Source organism: Gracilinanus agilis, chromosome 4 (genome assembly GCF_016433145.1).
Source record: "Gracilinanus agilis isolate LMUSP501 chromosome 4, AgileGrace, whole genome shotgun sequence".
NCBI lineage: Eukaryota > Metazoa > Chordata > Mammalia > Didelphimorphia > Didelphidae > Gracilinanus > Gracilinanus agilis.
In genome coordinates, this window is record NC_058133.1 from 65193653 (window position 1) to 65218464 (window position 24812).

The 24812-nt window shown below is 36.2% G+C and overlaps 1 protein-coding gene across 3 annotated transcripts; it reads left to right on the forward strand.

Moving 5' to 3' along the window:
• Positions 1-1456: 1456 nt before the first annotated feature.
• On the forward strand, positions 1457-24594 carry LOC123248005 (dimethylaniline monooxygenase [N-oxide-forming] 4-like). Of its 3 annotated transcripts, XM_044677147.1 has the most exons (9): positions 1457-1641; positions 3641-3778; positions 4983-5171; positions 6819-6981; positions 10089-10231; positions 12722-12921; positions 14561-14913; positions 17688-17757; positions 22672-24594. In XM_044677147.1, the coding sequence occupies exons 2-9, from the start codon at positions 3647-3649 to the stop codon at positions 23099-23101; spliced, it is 1680 nt and encodes a 559-aa protein (XP_044533082.1). In that variant the 5' UTR covers positions 1457-1641; positions 3641-3646; the 3' UTR covers positions 23102-24594. The 3 variants fall into 3 exon arrangements, with proteins under 3 accessions (XP_044533082.1, XP_044533081.1, XP_044533083.1); XM_044677146.1 differs by lacking the exon at positions 1457-1641 and having other exon boundaries at positions 3635-3778; XM_044677148.1 differs by lacking the exons at positions 1457-1641; positions 22672-24594 and adding an exon at positions 17877-17984 and having other exon boundaries at positions 3635-3778.
• The last annotated feature ends 218 nt before the right edge of the window (positions 24595-24812 follow it).

Below are 24812 nucleotides of genomic sequence, written 5' to 3' on the forward strand. Positions count from 1 at the left end.
ATACAACTCCTATATAATATAAAAGGTTGCACTAATAAATAGTCTTGCTTCAAGTGTATGGAAAAAATCTTTGTTCTTTTTTTTCTAATGAGTAGGTACAATGTCCATGCAAATACATGTGCAAAGGCGAACTTTTTTTTTTCTCAGTGGCTAACCTCAGCAGGAATTGGAAATAATCTTGTGAGAATCAAGAGAATTGGCTTCTATTGCCCTCTCTGTCACAAAATAATTATATAGTCTTAGGGGAATTATTTCCCTTCTAAGAGCTTGAGTTATCTCATCTGAAAAAAAATGAGGGGACAAACTAGATGACTTCAAAAGCCTCTTCAAGTTTAAACAGCTGAGTTAATAAGATTTCACAGTAGGTTATCCTTCAAATATTTTTGAACCTAATGAGGTAAAGTATCTTTGTGCTTTCTAGAGGTGGAAGAATAATATTTGATTAATCTAGTGATTTCAGGTTTCCATTTGGACCAGAAATCATCAGAAAATTCTCCCTCAAAGTAATCATTGAATATGCTTCACTTTAATTTTTCTAATGTCTGTGCCTACTGCATTTTTCATGAATGATGGGGGCTAAGAGGAAATCAATCTGCCAACAGCTCCAAAAAAAAAAAAACAAAAAACTCTGAATCACTTAGTTTAGGTGGTTATTGATCTCTGATTCTAATATTCCAAAAAGGATAAACTTTAAGGTAGGGGTTTTTCCTTTTATTTATTTTGTATATATGGAGTATATGTTTAGATCTGTACATGTTGCCTCCACCACCTAAATGTATGCTCCCTGAGAAACATTTTAATTTTTTTAAATTTATTTAATTAATTAATTTTCCGTGATTACATAATTCATGTTCTTTCCCTCCCCCCTCCTGAAGCCAAGGAGCAATTCCACTGGGGTTTTACATGTATCATGAATATTTTAATTTTTGTCTTTGCCTGGCACATAAAGTGATTAAGAAATGGTAGTTGATTGATCATTCTGTTTCTTTTTTTCTTTAGAAGGGTTCTCAATTAGGAGTCAAAGAGCTGTATTCAAATCCTGACTCTATCTCTTAACATTTTTGTGAGTCATCTCATTTGGACAAATCAGCTTCAGTTACTCATCTGTAAACAAGAAGGTGTTGGAATAAGTGTTTCTCCCAGCTCTGTTATGAGCTGAACTTGAGAGCAAAGTGCTGCTGGAGAGAACTTTTTAAGGGCATCCTACTCCCTCCAGTGGCCACAGTTAAAAGCTCATTGGTTACATACCCCCCAGAAACTGCCGCTTCTCGGAAGTAATGAACATAAAGAAGGTTGGGAAAAGGAGAAAGGGGAAGGGCTTTTTCCATCATCCAATCACAATACTGACTTCTAGATCGTCACTTACCCTCCAAGTCATTTAGGAAGTTTTAAAGCTGGTCCCCTGAACAACTACAGAAGAAATCTTACCTTTTGGGGAGTGTCTGCCCCTGCTTTTCTGATTTTAAACCAGGCTGACCAGAAAGCACTTTGCCAAGTCTCCTCATATCATTTCTTTTTTTTCAGTCATTATCAATATGAGCTTGAAGTTGGAGTTTATAATTTTAAGCTGACTTTAATTTTTGAATTTAAGAAATCAGGAATAATACCCAATCAGAATACCGGTTACCGTATGCCAGGAAGGTAAGTGCTTGGGCAAGTTTTCTTAAAGGTGTTTGGTTTTTTAAATGAATCATTTCATTAGGTTTTTACTCTGTTTTCTCTTACTGTGTGTGCAAATAGTAGCTATGAGAGGCAGGCTCAGTTTTTATCAATTCTGCCTAACGTTATGGACAGAACAAGTGGAGAGAGTAAAAATGGAAGGGAGGGAAACTAAGATGGTAATATAATACTCTGCTGAAAAGGAGTGGCTGGTTGAAAATGGTGAACAGTGAAATGCCATAGAAAGGGAGATACAGTGCCTAGAGAGCTAACCAAAGAATCTTGGATTCAAGCCCTACCTCTGGCCTATATCCTTTGCATGTCCTCATGCAAGTGATTTAACTTCTTGGTATTCTAGTCAGTTTTTGAAGACTGTAAACTGGAAAGAAGGCAACACCAGGAATTCGCTTTATCAAAGAAATCACAGATCCAGTCCCTCCCCTTTTCCCTATCCATCTGTCTGTCTTTCTGTCTGTCTGGCCTGACTGTTACTTACCATGACCCTAAGTAACTCTAGATCTTGGGTTTTTTCACTTGCAATATGAGGAATTCACACTAGATTATTTCTAAACTCCTCTTCAGCTCAAAATCCTGTAATCCATCCTTTAAAGGGCTAACTCTATTTAGAAATGTGCTTTGCACAATGTGTCTTCAGACCTCCTCTTATATTTCCATTTTCCAGGTTGGGCTGTTGATAAGGAAATCAGTAAAATAGAAGGATGATATTCACCTCCCCCCTTCTTCTGAATCCTAGGACAAGGAAGGTCTAGGAGCAGGATAGGACAAAATTATTCTCAGCATCTGATTGGGCATTTGCCCAATCATATGATGGTTAACTCTTTGCTTTCTCTAATATTTTTATTTGAAATCAATCATGCAAGCAAGACATGGTAACCTGAAACTCTGCCTATTGGCTTACTTATTAGTAAAAATATATTTTGTTGAGGATATTTATACCTGGTATGAGACTGCTAAGGCCAGTATGTACTAGGATTCCTGGACTAGGGAAGCCACTGGGGATATTTGAGGAACTATCCCAGCCCCTTAGAGTAGAATGCAATTTATGTGAGGCTGTCTTATAATGGTGTTGAGTCAGATAAGTGCAAACTCTAGGCTAGGTAGAGCCTCAGATTTCTGAGGAATAGGATATCAGAATCAAATTTAGACTAGAAGAAGAGGAAGGAAAAACCCTTTCAAGCCCATTTCTGCCAGATCTACTCCAGACTTTGGCCAGGTTCAGAAATTCTAATGATTCAGAAGAATGCTAACTTCCACTTACTCCCCATTCAACACACTCCAGTGGGTATCACTTGATCTTGGGATCTTAGTACTAGAGCTAGAAAGGACTTTACAAATTCCTTCTATGCTTCAGCATATGCCTTCTGAAATAACTCAAAGGAAAAGATACAAATCAAAGTATCTTAGCAGGACGGGTGACAAGGCTACAAAATCTCTTCAGTAATGACATAGTTTCAGTATAGCATATCATAAAAATGGTAAATTTCCAAAACTCAAAGTAACAAATTATGCTCATGACATAATGAGGGTGGGGGTAGAGAAATCTACTATACTGAGAAAGGAGGTGTGGGTCTCAGGCTTGGGTCTGCCACAACTAATGATATAGTAATAGTTCGTTTTCATATAACTGCTTTGAAGTTATCAAGCTTTTCCATACTCATCAGTTCTTATAACAGGCAGAAAATACTGTGTGTGACAGCCTTGCATCACAATCAAATTTGATGAAATGAGGTAGAGCAGACAAAATTTTTACATTGTTCTGTAAGGAAGGAGTTTATTTGTTATTCTCATTTCCAGATGGAGAAACTAAGATTCATAATGCCCAAATGACATTACCAAGATTACAGAGCTAATGAGTCATGCAAAAATTACAGTATAACTTCATGAAGCTCATTTGTTAAATGTCAAAAGTTCCTTTCTGACCCTGGTGCCTTATGAAAATCTAATTCATCTTCCAATGCAGGAGACCATGGTCAAGCGAGTTGCCATAATTGGAGCTGGTGTGAGCGGCCTGACATCTGTCAAAAGTTGTTTAGAAGAGGGCCTGGAGCCTACCTGCTTTGAGAGAAGTGATGACATTGGAGGATTGTGGAAGTTTACTGTGAGTGCAATCACTTTGCTTTTTGCTTAAGAGGGAAGATCTTATATTTAAATTCTCAAATATCACCAAAGATTTTTCCTAAGATTGAAAGAGATGCAGGACTAAGCTCATTGGGCCCCAGTGGATGCTCATTAAAGATGCCCTAAAAATTCATATGTAAATTTACATGAAAAATCATGACTTTTGTTCTTCCTGTCATTTTTTCCTCTCATTTTTCTTTAGCCTGTCTTATTTTATATGTTAATAAGTTTTATCCATTCTTTCTTTAATTTTTTAAATTTTTTTTTACCTTCCATCTTAAAATTTAATACTGTGCAAATTGGGACCAAGGTAGAAGAGTGACAAGGGCTAGGCAATAGGGGTTAGTTGACTTGCTCAGGGTTCACAAAGCCAGGAAGTGTCAGAAGCCAGTATTCATGCTTTGTTAAAACAATACCATCATGGAAGGATAGAGAGCCAGGCCTGGTCACAGGAGATTTGGGGTTCAAATCTGACTTTGTGAGACCCTGAACAAATCACTTAACCCTAGTTGCCTAGCCCTTACAGGTCATCTACTTAGAACCAATACCTGGTATCAATTCTGAGACAGAAGGTAAGGGTTAAAAAAAATCATCATTTCTGTATATACTCTTCCCTTCTCATGCCAATCTGAAATTGAATCCTTCCTTTGTAGCAAAGAAAATCAGTTAAGTAAAAGCTATCAATTCAGTGAAATGTGTCTGACAAAGTATGCAACCCCTTACCTGTGTGATACTTCAACTCAATGAGTGGATGAAGGAGGTATGCTTCTTTATCTGTCCTCCAGGTGGAATATGGGCTATTATAACTCTCCTAGTTCAGTTTACTTTTAATATTGTTTAAGTTTACAGTACTACAATCGTTTTATCTATTGTTACCCTGGCTCTCTTTTACTAACTAAGCATCAGTTCATACAACTCTAGGTATCTCTCTAAATTCCTAAATTAATTTTTTTTACTCTATAATAATATTCCATTACATTCACATGCTATAGTTTATTCAGTCATTCCCCAATCAAGGGCACCCCCTTAGTTTCTCTTTTTTTGATGACACAAGAAGCACAGGTATGAATGTGTTGGGATATATGAGACCTTTGTTTCTTTCTCTGACCTCAATGAGTTATATAGGCCCAGAGCTGGTGTCATTGAATCAAAAGGTTTGAACTCTGATTTTCCCTTTTCCGTAGGAAACTACTGGACATGGGATGACCAAAGTCTATAAATCTGTAGTGACCAATATCACCAAGGAGATGTCATGTTACAGTGACTTCCCTTTCCAAGAAGATTTTCCCAACTACATGAAGCACTCTATGGTGATGGAATATCTTTATTCCTATGCTAAACACTTTGACCTTCTCAGATACATTCATTTAAAGGTAAGAGACCTCATACAATGAGAATAAAGGGAAGTAAATGGTATAATAGTCAGCTGGGAAGATAATGAAAATAGTATAAATGAAGAATATGAATGTCTGTTCATTTTAATAATTATTAGTATTAATAGTTCACATTTATATAGAACCTACTATGTGCTGGGCACAAAGAGAGGCAGCATGGCATTGTGTGTAGAGAGTTGGCTTCAGAGCAGGGAGACTTGGATTCAAGTCCTACCTTTGATATGTACTGGCTCTGGGTGAATCAGTTTAATTATCTCAGTTCTCTAGGCCAGATAGACAGAAGCATTTGGGCCTTCAGCAACCAAATTAAAATGTAATTGGGAAATGTTTAATAAAATAAATAAAAACATCCTAAAACAGGGGGCAGCTGGGTAGCTCAGTGGATTGAGAGCCAGACCTAGAGACAGGAGGTCCTAGGTTCAAATCCGGCCTCAGACACTTCCCAGCTGTGTGACCCTGGGCAAGTCACTTGATCCCCATTGCCCACCCTTACCACTCTTCTACCTATGAACCAATACACAGAAGTTAAGGGTTTGAAAACAAAAAACCAAAAAAAAAAATCCTAAAACATGTAAGCTTATGGTTTTCTAAGTCAATATGTGGCCTGCAGAAATCTATTTCTATTGGAGTTTGATACCACAGTTGTAGGCAACCCTTTGTAACTACTAGATGCAGAGAAAGGATCAACTTATATTTGGTAGATGGAGTTTCTTCACCTGGAAGTTCCCTAAACTAAAAAAATCATAGATCCAGTGCCTCTCCCTATCAGTATGAGTGAATAAGTAACAAAAAAATTCAGAATATTCTCCAAAACCTCATGTACAATTCTTGCTTTGATTATTCAAAATCTTAGCATTTCTGATTCTTCTTCCAGATCCTTTAATCCTTTCTTTTCCCCCTGGAAGTAGTTTGGTCAAAACTAGAGCATGTCCCAACATGCAAATACCAACACTTCTTGGCTGTTTGGGGTTTTTTTGTCTTTTTGAGTGACATCTTCAAATCTTTACAATAGAGATGATATATCTTCAGAAAAAAGGAGTAGATGCTTATGCTGAAGGAAAGACAAAGGATCTCTCCTAGGAGTTCCTAGTCTAGTCCCTTTGAATTCCTTTCAAATCTCACTAAGAATAAATATTAAGATGTGGTTAAACTAACCAAAGTTACTATGATCTGGAAAACTGAGCAAACTGGAAATATCAGCTAAACCACCCAATCCTCTGTATATGCTAATAAACAGAGAAGAAGCTATATTTCATTTCTTTTCCTCAAATATAATTTTTTCACTTTTATTGATGTCTTTTAGATTGTTTTTTAATATCATAGTCATTCCCCATAACACTCGACTCAATTCATTCTTTCATTCATCAAGTATTTATTTATAATCAAGAAAAACAGTTAACCAAATCTCTTACTAAGTAACCTGTTCTGATAATGTATCCAGTACAGTGTTCATCCCCTTATCATTACTCTCCCAAGTCCAACTCACCTAAAAGTAACCTTCATATTTTGCCCACTGTGACTAAACAGTAGCAGACCTTGTGTTTGGAAACTTTCTTGAATTGATCCCACGCTATAGTGTGTCTAGCCCTGGGTCCTCTGGAGAGAGGTCTCTGTGCTTCCTTTTAGACCACGGTGAGCAGCGTGACAAAGCGCCAAGACTTTGCTGCCACTGGCCAGTGGGATGTGGTGACAGAGACAGAAGGAAAGAAAAACACAGCTGTCTTTGATGCAGTAATGATCTGCACAGGGCATTACCTGAATCCCCGCTTGCCTTTGGAGTCCTTTCCTGGTAAGTCAGCTAGCCAATAAAGTTTAACATCTATCAAGTGTCTTTCCTTATGTGCCAACGTACCATACTAGACACTGGGGATTCAAAGACAAATATGAAACAAATCCCTACCCTCATTGTATTTTCTACTATACTAAAACACATTCGATTGAATAAATATTTATAAAGTATCAACTATGTGCAAGGCATTGTGCTAGGAATATAAAGTCAAAAGAAAGCGTTAAGTCAAACTTACATTATACTAAAGGAATATATAGTATATACTTGGGAAAGTAAATATAAAGTAAATTTAAGGGACCAAAAGCACTAATAATAGAGAGGATGAGAGAAGGCTTCAAATAGAGAGTAGCACCTGAGATATACTTCGAATGATGCTAGAGGTTTTATGAGGTGGAAGTGAGGAGGTATTATGTCCTAGACATGGGGTACCATTTGAAGTGGGGGGTGTAATATAGTATTTAAGAAATGGGAATACAGAATATATGAATGAGCCTAAAGTGGAATAAACCTATATATGCAAGTCATATTGTAGCAGATTTTAAATACCAGGCTAATTTTACCAGGTATTTTATCCTAGAGGCTATAGGGATCCATTAAAGATTTTTTTAATTGGAGTCAACATGGTCAATTCTGTTTTTTCAGAATTACATCTCAGCAGCTGAATGAAAGATGAATTGAAGAAAGGGAAACTGGAGGGAGACGGTTGTAATAATACATAATGAGAGCCTAAACTTGAGCAGAATCCAAGTGGAGAGAGACAAGGGAATCAATGTAAGAGATGTTGTGAAGGTAGAATCAGCAAGATTTGGTGATTGACTGGATAAGTGGAATGAGGAAGGAAGAGTAAGGAGTGAAGAGTAACTTCTAGACTATAAATGTAGGTGGTTGGATGGATGATGTTAACCTCTTCATAAATGAGTTTGTTTGGGTTTTGGTTTTGATATAGCTTTTTTGGTGGACTGTGGGAAAGATAATAAATTCTATTTTAGACAAGTCTGAAATGTCTCTATCTCTCCTCTGTCACTGACACCACTCTGGTGCAGTCCCTCATCATTTCATGACTGTATTCCTACAGTAGCCTGCTGGTTGGACTCTGACCCAAGCCTTTCCTCATTTCAGTCCACCCTCAATTCAGTTGTCAAAATGATCTTCCTAAGTGGCTTCCTATCACCTCCAAAGGTCAAGTATAAAATCTTGTTGGATATTCAAAACCCACTTGACCCCACCTACCTTTCAGTCCTCTTATACCTTCCTGCTCTCCACTTTGTATTTTGAAAGTCAGTGACATTGGTCTTCTTACAGTTCCTTGTACAAGGTACTCCATCTACCAGCTCTAGTAATTTTCACTGGCTGCACCCCTTCATCCTCATCCCAATCTCCTGACTTCAAGTTTCAGCTAAAATCCTACCTTCTTCAAGAAATCTCTCTTAATTCCTATTAATGCTAGTGCCTCCCCTTTGTTAATTATTTCCAATTTATCCTGCCTTTATCTTGTTTGCACATCATCATTTGCCTTTTGTCTCCCCATTACTCTGTGAGCTCCTTGGAAGAAGGACTGTTGTTTTTTTTGTGTTTTGTTTTTCCCTATCCTCAGTACTTAACACAGTCCCTGGCACATAGTAGGAGACTAATAAATGCTTGTTTACTAACTGGCTTACTCTGAAAATTCTGGTTTAAAATCCAGTAAGCAGTTAGTGATATAGGACTTAGAAGAGATTATAGCTAAATACTCGGATCTGGGAATTAACTACATTGGAAACTGATGAAGTCGCTAAAAGATTATAGAGGAAAAAGATCTAATTACTTAACTGGATTCACTTTATACATGAGTAGTTTAAATATTGTACAGTCACAATCAGAGACTAACAAGCTCTTATAAATTTTATGTTTCTTCTGAAAGAATGTCAATAGAAATGATCCGTACAAATAAGTATCTTGATTAAGTAATCATGCAAGAAAAGTGCTTTAAACTAACCTGGTAGAACATGGACAATTATAAGAATTACACACTCAAATGAAAACAACTTTGAGGTGAAAGTATCATAAAATCTTAGTATTGAAAGGGACCTCAAATGTCATCTAATTCAATCCAAACCCAAATAAGAATCCTCTATATAACATCCCAACAAAAGGAGTCATCTGAAGTTTCCTTCAAGACCTCCAGTTTGGAAGGGACCTAATACATCCTGAGTAGCCTATTTTAATTATTGAGATTATAAGATAATTCACAATAGCATTCCTTTGAAAAGAGAACCTAAAAGGCATTTGAATTAAAATTAAATTTATTTTTAACAGATTTTCAGGAACATGTCTCTTGCAAAAGCCAATTACACCCATAACTGATACTATACATAGATATTATAATGCAGGACCTAAAAGGTTTCTTTAAACAAACACACCAGGAGTTATGCATTAAAATAATCACTGACCCTTTAAAGTGATCACCTAGGGAAAATATACATTTATTCCAACAATACCACCATTGCTCAAAATTCAATTTCCTTCCAAGAATTTCTAAAGCACCTACAATGTATTAGGAATTATATTCAATGCAAACAAACAGATTTAAAAATGAAAATAGTCTTTTGCACTCAATGAAGCTTATATTTCAAAGGAAGGAATATCATGTACACCAGAGGCTTGAACAGCACATGGGCTAGCTCATGCCCTTTGAACACCAATGTCACACCCAAATAAGTAAACATAAAAGAAATGCAAAATAATTTGGGGTAGAGAATGCTAACCACTGGGGAATGAGGGAAGGTGACTCAAGTGGCACTTGAGCTGAACTTTGAAATGAGCTGAGAAATCCAGGAGACAAAGTCAAAATATTTAAGGCATGGATCACTAAGCCACTGAGATTATCTTCAGAGTCTGAAACACATAACCTGATTTACCCATAAGGTTGACTTTCTTTTGAGTTTCCCCCTTTCCAGATGGCAGAGTACGATGAAGGATATCAGGCTTCAGGGACTGTACTTCCTTCATTAATCATTTTGTCAATCAACAAGTCTGTCTTAGGTCATCTTCAACTTTTGAACCACCTACTCCCAACCCCAACACTTAGCCCCAACTTATTTAAACCCCACCTTCTGATTTTCTCACAGGAATCAACAAATTTCAAGGTCAGATCCTACACAGTCAGGAATACAGGCGTCCAGAAGGTTTTCAGGGCAAACGGGTCATTGTGATTGGTCTTGGGAATACTGGTGGTGATATTGCTGTGGAGCTCAGTCGTGTGGCAGAAAAAGTAGGTACAGCCCAGGCAGTATCTCTCATTGCTACAGGAGCTGTTTTTCATGGTTATAAAAATATCTGGTAATTATTGGATTGCATAAATATATGGTGGACATAAAAGCCTTGAATAGCTATTATAGGCATTCTTGGGCCTTTCTAAACAAAGAAAAATCTCCACTAAACAAGAGGGCAGCCTGGGAACATTTCACTGATGCCAGGGTACTTGGTGATTTCCAGAGTTAAATGGTCTCTCCTCTTCCCGACCTTATCCAGGAAAAATGCTGAAAGTAATTTATTACCTTCAGACTACAAGAATTCATGCCTTTATGGTTATCTAACCCAAGATAAATAGCCAAATATAGATGCAACCAAGTCATGTCTGTGTAACTTCTCTAACAGAGCCAATTTAGTCATTCCTATTAGTTAACCACTCATGTTGCCCAGAGAAGATAAATAATAATTTCAAATGACAGGCCAGGATTATACGATTACAAATTTTTCCCATTGTGTATAAATTATAGGTGGCAATGTAATATATAAATACATGTGTGTACATAAAATAGAGTACATATGTATTCTACACACGCCTTTATTTAATTTTTATTTTCATTTGTTTATTTATTTGTTTGTTACATTAAAATAGCCAGGTAGCTCACTCCCTCTCTCCCCTCCCTCCATTACAGAAAGCATCATTTGATAAAAAGATATAGATATAGATATAGATGTAATGTCATTTCCTCCTCTGGAGATGAACATACACAAGTCATTCTTCAAACAATATTTCTGTAATAATGTTTTCTTAGTTCTACTTGTTTCATTCTTCATAATTTCATATAGATCTTTCCATGATTTTTAAAAATTAACCTGCTCATCATTTCTTAAAGCACAATAGTATTCCATAACAATCATATGCTACAACTTGTTTCGCCATTCCCCAACTGATGGTTAGCCTCTCAATTTCTAGTTCTTTGTCACCACAGAGTTGCCATAAATATTTTAGAATATATAGGTTCTTGATCTTTTTCCCTGATCACCTTAGGAAATAAACCTAATAGTGGTATTACTGAGCCAAAAGGTATACCCAGTTTGATAACTATTTGTGTATAATTCCAGATTGTTCTGCAAAATGACTGGATCAGTTCACAATTTCAGCAAAATGGTATTAGACCCCATTTTTCCACTTGTCCTCCAACATTTGTCATTTTTACCTTTTATCACAATTTTTCTTTAAAAAAAAGATGATTTTATAGATATAGGTATATCAATGACTATATGAAGCAATGAGCCTTGATCTACCTATATATTTACATAACTCTCTACTCTTGACCTGTTGCAAGTATTTGTAAAACTGCAGGCCAAAGTTGAGAGAACACTATTGGCATAGAATGAACCAAATTTGGATAAAGGATCATAAAAGGAGTAAAACCATGACCTTTGCTCCATTAACATGGTCTTTTAACCAACTGAACCAAACTACCACAGGGGAATTGCTGAATGTGCTGGAAATTGAGTCCCAGTGAATTGTTCTGAAGGCAGCCAAAGTCACTAAAATGCTACCAAATTATAGAATCCTTTAGCAAATAATGACACTGAAAATGTTATTCGTGGCATTTCAATCTGCTGATCTAAACCTTCTTTTTACAATTTTCATTTGACATAAAAAATAATGTGGGTACTTCCTCCACTGACACAGAATGCAACTCCTTCAGCTAGAAGATAGTCTTTGTGATTTTTTTTGTTAGAAATAATTCAGTACTTGACAGCCAAACCAGGATAGAAAATAAGTCACTCCACATTTAAACAGATTGATCCTTGGATGGCAGATTGTGCTCAGTCCATATTCAGAGCTTTTCTCAGAATCTGTGTCCTACTAACGCTAGCTTCAAGAATTCTGTGAAACCTCTATCCTCATGATGTTATGAGGTTTTGGAGTAGGAATTTAGTGGAGGAAGGCCTGGGTTCAAATCCTACCTTTTATATTCACCATCTTTGTGACTGGATAAATCTAATGCTCTTAAGCTGCAAAGCCTTTCTCTACCATTATATATACCTGTTATAGAAATCTATTAGGTAGATCAAAATTATTTACTGAAGTACCAATTTCATTGTTATCCATTATGTGGTCCTTCACTGGATTCCCACAATATGAACAAAATTAAGGGAAGTCTTTTGAACATTATGTTAACCCTCAAGGGAAGATTTATAGTAGGATACAGACAAGAATGGTACAAGAAAAGAAGGCATAGCCTAATTAGAATCTGTATCACTAAGGATGGAAATCCCCATATCAGCAAGATCATAGATCCTTTCAAGTCACGATGGACATGGACCTAGATGTCCATTTGTTCATCTCTGCAGAAGTCCTTCAGCCACGCTCTCTTTGAGCTCAAGATAAGTATCTGCTTTAGCATCATTCAGAAAGCACTTAAAGAAGTATTGCATCAATGAGAAAAAATACAAAATCACTAAATGATACACATATTTATCCTGCCTTACCTTTTAGGTGTTTCTCAGTACTAGAAGTGGTGCCTGGGTTGATAGCCGTATCTCTGATGATGGCTACCCCACTCATATGATTCAGACAACAAGATTTCGTCATCTGGTTCAATGTTCTCTACCTTCAGCATTCATGACTTGGATGGGGAAGAAGCGCATGAACAAATGGTTTAACCATAAGAATTATGGATTAAGTAGTCCTAAGGGGTACTTTATCTTTTATTTAATGAAAATCTAGTTTATTTTAAAAAATTCTAATTCCTTCATTTTTTTGTGTGAAGAAGCCAAAATTGTACTCACATCCAATGTTTTCATTACTTACGTTTCTACTAAATTCACTTCTGCCACTTTTGTTCAAGGTTTAAGTTAGGACTGACCTGGTTGAATTTTATTTAGGAGTAGCCAAAAGTGCTAACATGGGAAACTAAAAATTAATGAGAAGAGAAAAAGAAACGTACACGTTTATCCCAAGAGAGAAAATGAAAGAAACTGAAATTTATTTGTAAAAATCCCAAGCTGATTGACACAGAATGTGCAGTATATATAGATAAAATCAGTGAGTGAAGATAATCATATCTATTTGAATCTCTACAGTCATTTCCAGAGTGTCCCAAAAGTCTGAGTATAGCATAACTTAAAACAGCACCAAGCTCAGCCACTTCCCAGCTGTGTGACCCTGGGCAAGTCACTTGACCCCCATTGCCCACCCTTACCACTCTTCCACCTATGAGACAATACACAAAAGTTAAGGGTTAAAAAAAAAACTGCACCAAGACTTTTGGAACACTTTAGATTTAAGACTAGAAAGGACCTCAGAGGTTATTTAGGGCAACCTCCTTGTTTTAAATGAAGTAACTGTTACCAGAGACAAAGGCACTGATAGAAACTTGAAGAGCTAAGACTCAAGGCTTTGACTTCACTAAATCCTATAGTCTTTCCCTTACATATATCAAATTACCTCCATTTTGGCTGAAAAACTGAAAGTATGAAGTTTTAACAAAAATAATATATATTTATATTTTAACATACATCTAGGTTTTATTAAAGTGCACGCGGGCAATGGCACAATGTTCTTGCAGTAACTACGAGGTTTCTAAGTTTTGCTTTTATCACATAACTGAACCACACACACACGAAAAACATTTTTGGTGGAAACATATCTCTGTGTTCATAATGGAAGCGAGGAAAGTGAGGAAGAAGCATGGCTCAATATGCAAATATTTTTTTAATTATAACCTTAAAATTTATATAATATGCAGTGAATGAGTTGAAAGTAGATCAATTTCATATTATTGTTTAGATAATAGATATACTTATTAGGAGTCTTTTTAAAGCTTCTATAGCCTTTATCAATCACTGATGCCAAAAGAAAAGGTTGTTTAATGGATGTTAATAAATAAGACAAGGGGAAGCCAGGTGGCCAAGTAGATAGAGAGCCAGGTCTGTAGATGAAAGGTTCTAGTTCAAATCTGGCCTCAAACACTTCCTTAGCTGGGCAAGTCACTTAATCCTAAATGCCAGCTCTTATAGCTTTTCTGCCTTATAACTGATACTCTATCAATTCTAAGGCAGAAGGTAAGGGTTTATAAATAAATAAACAAATAAATAAGTCTGTAATCAACTGTTTGTTAAAAATTATTACTGTTAGCAGCAGGAAAACAAAATACACTAAGGACAATAGCCCAAGTTTCACCTATGTGGAGCCATCAAGTGTTTTGGCTAAATTAACTGGTTAGTTCATTCAAAACAATGTATGGCTATTATTCACTAAACTGGCCAGCTTATATATATGTATATACATATACATATATATAATAATAGCACCTGTTTTTTCTCTATAATGTAGGAGGCAACAAAAGAGAGTTGCAAATGATGAATTGCCCAGCTATATCCTATGTGGTGCTGTCACTATGAAAATTAATGTGAAAGAGTTTACAGAAACATCTGCCATCTTTGAAGATGGGACTGTGGAGGAGAATATCGATACTGTGTTCTTTGCTACAGGATATACATACTCTCTTCCCTTCCTTGAAGAATCTATGGAAAAATTCTGTAGAAACAAGATCTTCATGTACAAATATATATTTCCCTCTAACCTGGAGAAGGCAACTATGGCTCTCATTGGCCATGTTGGTTTGCAAGGCTCCATCATAGTAGGCACAGAACTTCAGGCCCGATGGGCCACGAGAGTATTCAGAGGTGAGTAAATTCTCTTAATCACTAAAATTCCTAATAAATTGCCTAGTTAAGTTTGAAAACTAGTATTGTTCTGTTTTCCCATACCAAACAGACTTTTGTAATCAAAGAAACCTAGAGCTGATGGCAAGAGAAAAATCTTAAAACAATTAAATAATGTAAATACATTGCTGATGGGCATTTTTCCCAGTGTAAGGGGACAAATTGTTCTCTATCCATACACGAATGGAATAAGTTGATTCATTTTTTTCAGTTGTGTCCAACTCTTTATAACTCCAATTTGGCAGGGATACTGGAATGGTTTGCCTTTTCATTCTCCAGATGATGAAAATGATGCAATTAGGGTTAAGTGACTTGCCTAGGGTCACACAGCTGGTAATTAATGAGGTTTTATTTAATTTGCTATGATATTTAGAACTCTTCTCCCCATTTTCTTAGGAGCATTTTTTCATAAAAATACTAGAGGAAATTAAAATCCTAATTTCTCATGATAGAAAGACCCTAGGGACTAGGATTCTTTGAATTCAAAATCTGCTTTTAGTTATGACACTTAATAGTTATATGACCTTGGGCAAATCATTTCTCTGAGACTGTTTCCTTAAACACAAAAGGATGTCATTGGACGAATGTCATAGGATTATTGATTTTAGAGCTAGAAGTGACATGCAAGATTGTCTAGTCCAACCCCCCTATTTTCTCAAGAGGAATCTGAGGCACAGAAATGTCAGGTGCTTTGCCCAGGATCACACTACTAATTAGTATCAGAGGGAGGATAAGCACCTAAATCTTCCTGATTCCAACTCCCTTTGTCATGCTGTTGACTAGATCATTTCTTTGTGGTTCTGTCTAACTAGCTCAAACATTCTGTCCAGTCTATGGACATTCAAAATTAATATATTTAAAAGCAGTCATCCTGAAAAATGATGTGTGAAAAGTTAGTCCTTACCAACCAGACATATACATACTTCATGTACTCCTGCTTGCCTAATGGCATATGCTTATCACCCCCATCACATGTCTCCTGACATAGACACTGCCAAAAAGTAATGCAAGCTTACTAAAGAGTTTTTCCATATGTTTTTATCTTTTAAGTGTTCCCTTGCCCTCAGCCATAAATTCCTTTAAAGAATAAGATGATTGTCTAGTAGCAATGAAATCTCAATTGAGTTTATACAGTGATGAGAAAGTTCAATCTTCTAACTTTCTCCAGCAGTACTAAGCAGCCTGGGAGAAGGCATAGAGAAATGAAATCATGAAGGCTATTTGGAGTAATCAGGCAGGAATAACTAAAGGTAAGATAAGGAAAGCAATTCTAGGGCCATAGCTGATAAATCATTAAAGCAGTAACCAGCTGTGATAAAGACAATTTATGAAAACATGTGAAGACTGAGTGTTGGAAATAGAGTTGAAGAAAATGGAGAAATCAAAGGTTGGAAGGTCACAATGAGAACAAGGAATAGATTCAGTGTGAGTGACAGAACAGGAAAGGCAGAACAGGAGCTTGTGGTTTGAGAATGAAACTTCAAAATTAAAGCTAATTACCATTGATTCGGTCTCATTTTCCAGAACTCGTCTACTAAAGCAACATGGAAAGTAGAAATAGCAATGTCTAGGATTACTTCCCAAAAGTGAGATCACTCATTGCAGATTTTTTTCTGATCTTTGCATATATATTTGTGATCTTTGATCAAAGAGTGGTCATTGCATATTTATATGTGTGTGTGTGTGTGTGTGTGTGTGTGTGTACACACACCTTCATTGTGGCCTTCCAACCTTTGATTCTTCCTTTTTCTTCAACTCTATCTCCAACACTCAGTCTTCACATGTTTTCATATTGTCTTTAACACAGCAGTTTACTGCTTTAATGATTTATGTTAATATATAATATATATATATAATATTAATATAGAAGGACTACATGTGGACTCTGCAAATAAGGGAAATATATAATGTGTGTCCCATAGCAATATCCCAATACCTGTACATAAGGGAACCTTTCATAAGGGTTTGAGGCATCCACACTTTTTTTAAACCCTTATCTTCTGTCTTAGAAACAATACCATGTATTGGTTCCAAGGCAGAAGAGCAGTAAGAGCTAGGCAATGGAAGTTAGGTGACTTGCCCAGGGTCACACAACTAGGAAGTGTCTGAGGGCAAATTTGAATGTAGGACCTCCCATCTCTGGGCCTGACTCTCAATCCACTGAGCCACCCAACTGCCCCCCATCCACACTTTCAAAGAACAACCTAATCCTTTCTCTACAGTCTCCTGCTAACAATTCTCTCCTATCCTATCAAAGGCTATTAAAGGTTTGTGTTTTCATGCTTCCTGGTTTCTTTCTATGTGTCTTCTTCTGATACACACATTATACTAGCTATATCAAATTCAAGAAGAAATAGGAGTCACTAAAGTATACATTAGTGTGGGTCAGCCACACATTGACCTAGAAAACAAAATATTAATATCATGTCTTCTCTTGTATTTTTTATTTATTTTGTTTAATATTTCCTAATAACATTTTAATGTTCAGCCCTACTTCGATGTGTTATAGTAGTTGGGGCTTCATTTTTGACAACTTTGCTCTCACAAAAGTGGTACCTAGGCTGAGTTTTTGAAGGAATCGAGAGATTCTGAGAAGCAGAGGTGATGAGGAAATGTATTTCTCCCATCACCCAATGCAGTGCTTTATGCAATTAACAAATACTATTGATTTTGATAGAAATGGAGAAAAAGCAAAGTGTTTATTGTATCTAATATATATTTTTCCTCCCACGCAGGACTGTGTAAGATCCCTCCATCAAGCAAAATGATGGCTGAGGCTACTAAGAAGGAACAACTCATAAAAAGGTATAATAATAATTGCATTTCTATTTACATTTTCCTAGTACTTTAAGGTTTACAAATCATTTTCCTCTCAATAGTCACCTAATATAGGTGACACAAACATGACTAATTCTGTTTTGCAGATGAGAAAACTAAATCTTAAAATTATCACATCATTTGTCTATAATTGTACAGGAAGTATCAAAGCCAGAATTTGAAACCGATCTTTCCACTTCACAGAAAAAGGCATTCCACAGATAATGATGAATAAAAACTCAATAATATATTATGTTACTTGTAAAAATCTAATTACAATGAATTCTAATATAATGAAGAGATCTAAATAAGATCATTTCGTCATCCTGGTGAATGTCCCATGGAAGCAATGTTTTGTTTTTCAATCTGATCCCAAAGAATTATCTGCAGGATATACTAAACAAACAATTACCTTTCAACCCCTTTCATTTCTTCCCACTTCATATGTGCCACAAAGTAAAAAATGATCCAATCCAAAACCCTCATCAAAACTACAGTAAGTAAAGGATGGGGTGTTGGCATTTAGATAACATCTATCTCCTACTGTATTCAAAATATTCCTTTCTGGCATACTTGGATTAGCAGTTTCCCCTCTAGACCCTACAAACTAGGAATATGAATTTTTTAAATTAAAGAATCATCTAGAATCTCAAAGATGGCTGAGACTTCAAAAGCCAATTAGTCCAACTAAAAGTTGAACAAGAATTCCCTCTGTGACATACCCTCCAAGTCATTATTCAGATTTTATATGAAAATATTTGATATTCAGTGGAAGGAAGCCCACTATCTACTAAGGCATCCCATTCTACATTGGGAGAGCTCTCTAATCCTTAGAAAGGTTTTTTTTCTATCTCAAGCCTAAGTATACCTCTTTGAATCTCCCATCTATTTTTCTTGGTCCTGAATTCTGGGATCAAACAAAGTAAGCTTAATTCCTCTTTCACATGAACATCCTTCATGTTTCTCCTAAATCTCTTCTTATCTAGGGTAACCATCTGTACTTGGTCCTTTTGATCAGTACTCACTTGACATGACATCAGGACTCTTAATCAATATTTGCTCTTATCTAAACATTTTCTAGTCTACATTTTTTTAATGCAGTGCCCTAAACTAAAGACATTATTTCAGATGTGATATGACTAGTACAGCATAAGAATTTCCCAGACCATATCGTGAGTCAAGTGGTAAAAGAATTTTCCTATTTGACAAATAAGGAAATTGAGAATCAAACATTTTAGTCACATGAGTAAATAAACACTCAGGTAAATACTCAAATAACTAGTAAGTATTACAGACAAATTTGAACCCAGATCAAATGATCTCTCCACAATACTTAAAAGTCCTGTAAATAGAAGGCTCTGCTGTGACCTTAATGATGTTAATTAGGACACAACTTTTTAGAAACAAACCATTAATGTCCTGAAGTATGCCTGTAAATGGATTTAATTAATGTCCCTCACAAACATTGAAAGAACTTGATGATCTACTTAATATTATATCTATTACATTGTGATAAAAATATAAATAATCATTCTATACATTGCTCCTAGTTTGATCCTCTGGGACAAAACAAAGCCAGTCTAATCCTTCTTCCTTGAGAAAACCCTGCAAATGCACCAACGCACCCATCTTGAACCTACTAAAAATTTCTAGAGTTTACATATAAACTGTATGGTTTCCCATGACCTCACTAGTTTTCACTTCCTTTTTAATTTTAATTTACTCTTACATAAGGAGGATTGACCTTGAAGTCAACCTGGATTCAAATCCTACTGTGATGCTCTTAGTTTTCTGACCCTGAGCAAGTCATTTTAACATCTATTTTCATAAAATAAGTTCTAGTGCTATAACTAAAATAGGTTATGGTCTCTGATGGTGATGGAAAGTTTCCCCATTGGGAAATGTCAAAATCACAAGTCTGCATTGACTCTAATGTACAACTAGTTGATTTAGCTGAGATATAAATTTTTTTAAATGAAAAATTGGGAACAATACAGAGCAGTAGTGTCTCTTGAACCAAATAGACCATCCAAAACAAAAATCTCAACAGAGTTCACTCTCCCTGAGATGAAGACATGGGCTCAATTTAGTCTTTGAAACCACCACTTCTCCCATTTGCTTCTCTCCTAGTACCTCTTGCTATACTGAATCTTAAGAACTTCAGTGTCTATAAGTCAGCTTCTTAAAGTACCAAAATTATTTTTCTAACATGGGAGATCTTTGTCTATAAAATTTATATAGAATCATACAAGTTCAGTTGAAAGAGATATTCCCTGGACATCTAGTTCAACCTATTTATGAAAAAGAATTCCCTCTACAAATAATTTCAACAAATGAGCATCTTCTAATAGGGTAAACCTATTACTTCCTAAGGCAACCCTTTCCATTTCTGTGTAATTTTAATTAGAGGAAATCTCATTTTTTAATCAAGTCTAAATGTTTCCCTTTCCAGCTCACATTCATTACTTCCAGTCCTTCCTTTGGCAGCCAAGCAGAACCACTTTAATCTCCTTTCCATGTTCAAGCAGGTTTTTAGGTATATTTAGAGGGATGTTCTCCTCAAGTAAGGTAAAATTTGAAGTCATACTGGAATTGTAGGATTTCTAATTCATAGAGAAAGCATTCTTTCCTTATATACTAAGAGATTTTGATCTCTGTGCCTGGGGTTGCAGGAAGTAGGAAGTCAGCAAACGAAGAAGAGACATAGAACTGAGATGGAACTGGGTTCCTTCTTCTCATGCTAATCAGCTCATTAAAAACTTACCAGATGTATACAAATTTAATCAAAAGAACAATGTTAAAAAGGAAATTTTTCTAGAAATGTGCTTGTGCTACAGGAAATATACTAATAGATATGTTTCTTTTTTCCTTTAAAGGAAATGTATTATTCAATTTAATAAGAATGAAATATTCACCTTAATTGAGATTTTTTGAGTAGAAGCTACACTCATTTAACATTAAGGTATTTTTGCTTCCCAACATTTCCCAAAAATTAATATCCAAACTATGTAGTTTTATTAAGCTTTTTTAAGATAATAAAGTTTACATTATAATTCTTATCCCAAATAACTTTTATAAATGTATTACTTTGTTAAATATTTTTAAAGCAAAGTAATGTTTATATTGTATTCATTTGCTTTCTCTACTTTTAAGAAGACCTTTAGGAATTCCTAGGTATAATAATGCCTGACAGTAAAGCTTCATTATTTGACCTAAAAAAAAAAAAACTTACCAGGAAAAGGGCTAGTCCCCTGACCTATTTTTAGTTCTTTGATTCCCAGCTTGGCATTGGCATTCTCTATTTAATCTCCTTCTACAAAACAAAACACAGATATGCATCATAAAACAGTCATAACTGACTATATTTTTAATAAAAAATGAGGATGTGAAAAATTGTAAGGAAATAGCAAGAAAAATTATATGTGTGTCTGAATTTCAGCTGGCACTAAAGAGAGAAAATTGTTAGAGAATAAAACCTGTTGAGACTCCTCAGTTTTTAAAGAGGTAGATACAACCATAAACTTCAGTCCAAGTTTTTCTTTTCCATTTAGTGAAGACTTTCCATTTAGGTAAAGCTAGCCTTCCCAAGTTTACTCCCTAGTGCCATTATTCAAACCTAAAAACTCCTACAGAGACTCGATTGCTATAATTTTCACTGCTGCTCCCACTGAAAGATGATTGTCTCTCAGTCTTGGCTTTCCCTGATCTACTTGCTGATCTCCCTGTAGAGTCACAACCACCTTCTCTGAGAGAGAAGATCTATCTTTTCTCTCAGGGTGGGGAGAAAACTATCTCTGAACTACAAGTCCCAAAATTCTGTTTGGTTTCAGTCTTTACTTTATCCATGAATAACTCATTCTAAACACATCCAAATACCCTATTTCAAAAGGCACAGCCCTTCAAATGTTTGAATATAGCTGTCTTCCTTCAGGATAAAAATTCCAGGTTCTTCAACTGATCCTCATTTGTCAAGGGCTCAAGGCCCTTTCCTGTCTCTGGTTGCCCTCCCCAGGATAGTCTCCAACTTATCACCAACTGATAAGCATTTACTGAACACCTACTATGCACTGACCCTGTGCTAGTTTCTGAGGATACAAATGCAAAAAAAAAAAAAAAGAAAAAAAGAAAAGAAAAAGAAAAAAAATCCCTACTCCCTTATGAAGCTTGCATTCTATTATTCTTCCTAAATTTGTAGTGGCCAAAACTGAACAAAATTTTCTAGTATGGTCTGACCAGCAAATAGCAGAGGAGAATTATAACTTCCCTAATCCTGAACACTATCCTTTTTTGAAAAATAACTCTTACTTTCTGCCTTAGTAACAACTCTAAGACAAAAGGGCAAAATCGAGGCAAATGGGATCAAAGAGCTAGGAAGTGTCTGAGGTCAAATTTGAACCCAGGTTCTACTGACTCCAGGCCTGGTACTCTATCCATTCTGCCACCTACCTGCCCCAATACTATGCCTTTTGTAATGCAATTCAAGATCACATTAGCTTTTTTGGCTACCATAGGCTGTTACATATATACTACTACATACTACAAGCTAGCTTTTAGTCCACCAAAACCTCCCGATGATTTGTAGACAAACTACCACCTTGTCATGTGTCTCCCATCTTTTACTTGTGAAGTTGATTTTTAACTCAGTTTAGAAGTAGAGGAATTGCAATGATTTAATCTTGTTACTTAAATTTTATCAAAGTTTAGTAAGAGGGTTGGGATTTTATAGACAACTCTTGAGTTTCATCCTTTCATTCACTGGCTCATCCATTGCATTCCAGCCATAGGGATACCCTACTCATAAATTTGGCATTTCAGCTATAATGATTTTGGGTCGTGGAGCATCAAAGTCAGGGGAGAAGAATTTACAAGAAACAATGTGTCTCTTTTCCTTTTCTCTTTAAGGGGTGTTATTAAGGATCCCACCCAGGGGAAACAGGACTATATTACCTATCTGGATGAACTTGCGACATGCATAGGAGCAAAGCCCAACCTCTTGCTCCTGTTTCTTAAGGATCCCAGGCTTGCAAAAGAAGTTTTCTTTGGTCCCTGCACATCTTACCAATACCGTCTGGTGGGCCCTGGGAAATGGGATGGAGCCAGAAAGGCTATCATGACTCAATGGGACCGGACGCTCAAACCCCTACAAACTCGAGTCATTCCTCATTATTCTGAGCCTACCTCAATATCATATTGGCTGAAGGTCTGGGGGGCACCTGTTCTATTTGTTGCTGTTCTACTTGCTTATAAATCTTCACTTCATCTGGGATTGACTGGGGTCACAGAAGTAGGAGAAAGGATTTCTACTTACCTGGCTAGTACTATGAGAAAATGAATGCAATTAGATCAGTTAGACTACTATGGAACAGTGACACACTGACTACTACCACCACCACCACCACCACCACCACCTCCCTGTCTGCTGGATAAATTAGTTCAAGTTAATTATTATAAATATTAATGCCTGCCAAGGGCCAGACATTGTGCTAAATATTAGAGATACAAAAAAAGGCCAAAAAAGTCATTTATTTCAAGAAGCTCAGATTAAAATCAGAGGAGACAACATGCAAACAACTATATACAAACAAGATATGGATAGGATAAGTTGGAGGTAATTTTAGAGAGAAGAAATTAGCATTAGGAGAGATCATGAAAGTCTTCTTGAAGAAGGTAAGATTTTAGCTGGGACCTGAAGGAAGCTTAAGAAGCCAGAAGGTGTAGATGAGAAAGAGTTCCAGGAATGGGGGAGAGGCAATAAAGAATACAGAATTAGGAGATGGAGTGTTGTGTGTTGTGTGTAAGCAGCAAGGATCATAAAATATGTGCAGAAGAAAGAGACTGTAAGAAGATTGTAAAACATAGAAAGGGGTCTGGTTATAAAAGGCTTTAAAAGCCAAATAGAGGACTTTATATTTTATCCTTGAGGTAATAGAGAGCCACTGGAAGTAACTAAATGGGGGGAGGTGGAGAGACAAAGAGGAGACTGACATATCATACCCAAATATAAGATGAATTTAACAGCTAAGTGGAGAATGTCCTGGAGTGGGAAGAGACTTAAGACAAGAAGAACAATTAAAGGACTATTGCAGTAATCCAGGTGGAAGGGGGTGAAGGCTTGCACCAGGGTGGATGATAATGTCAGAGGAGAGAAGGCATACACGAGAGATGTTGCATGAAGGAAGAATCAACAGACTGAATGGATATGAGGGAGAAAGTGAGGAGTCAAGGATGGCCCATCAGTTGGGAGCCTAGGTAACTGGCATGATGTTTGAACCCTTGACAATAATAGGAAAGTTGGGGAAAAGGAGAGGATTTGAAGGGAAAGATGATGAGTTCTGAGACACCCAATTTCTAACACATTTATTTGTCTCATCATCAGCTTTCTTATAAACAGATAATTGGCACCCAATTCTGGGGATAAATGTTAACATAATCCAAGATTAGATAGCCATTGACTTTAGCAATCTATCAAAAATCTAAGAATATTCCCTACCATTAAACCTGTAGAACACCTGGCACCTTAAAAAAATTGTCTTGAGCTTTTCCTTTTGGCCTTTATTTATTTCCTTTTGGCCTGATTATAAAGAGCTACATTTTCTCTAACAGGTTCACTGTGCAGACCTCGTTTTAATTCTCAACAGGTTAAAACCATACTGAAAGGTCTCACCTATCTGCTATTGTAGGTACCTACACCTATTGTGGCAAGCAATAGCACATCATCACTCCATAATACAGTAAATGTCTGTGAACCAAAGCTCACAGAGATTGGTTCAATTCAGTTCAATAAATATTTATCAAAAATGCTCTGTACTAGGTGCTGGGGATATAAAGATAAATACAGAACAGTTTCTGTCTTAAAGGTGCTTCTATTCTGCTAAAGGGAAAAGATGGTATGGATATGTTGTCGTTATTTAATTGTGTCCAGTTCTTCATGACCCCATTTGGGGTTTTCTTGGCAAAGATAATGAATGGTTTGCTATTTCCCTCTCTGATGGATTAAGGCAAACAAGGTTAAGTGATTGTCCAGGGTCACCCTGTTAGTAAAT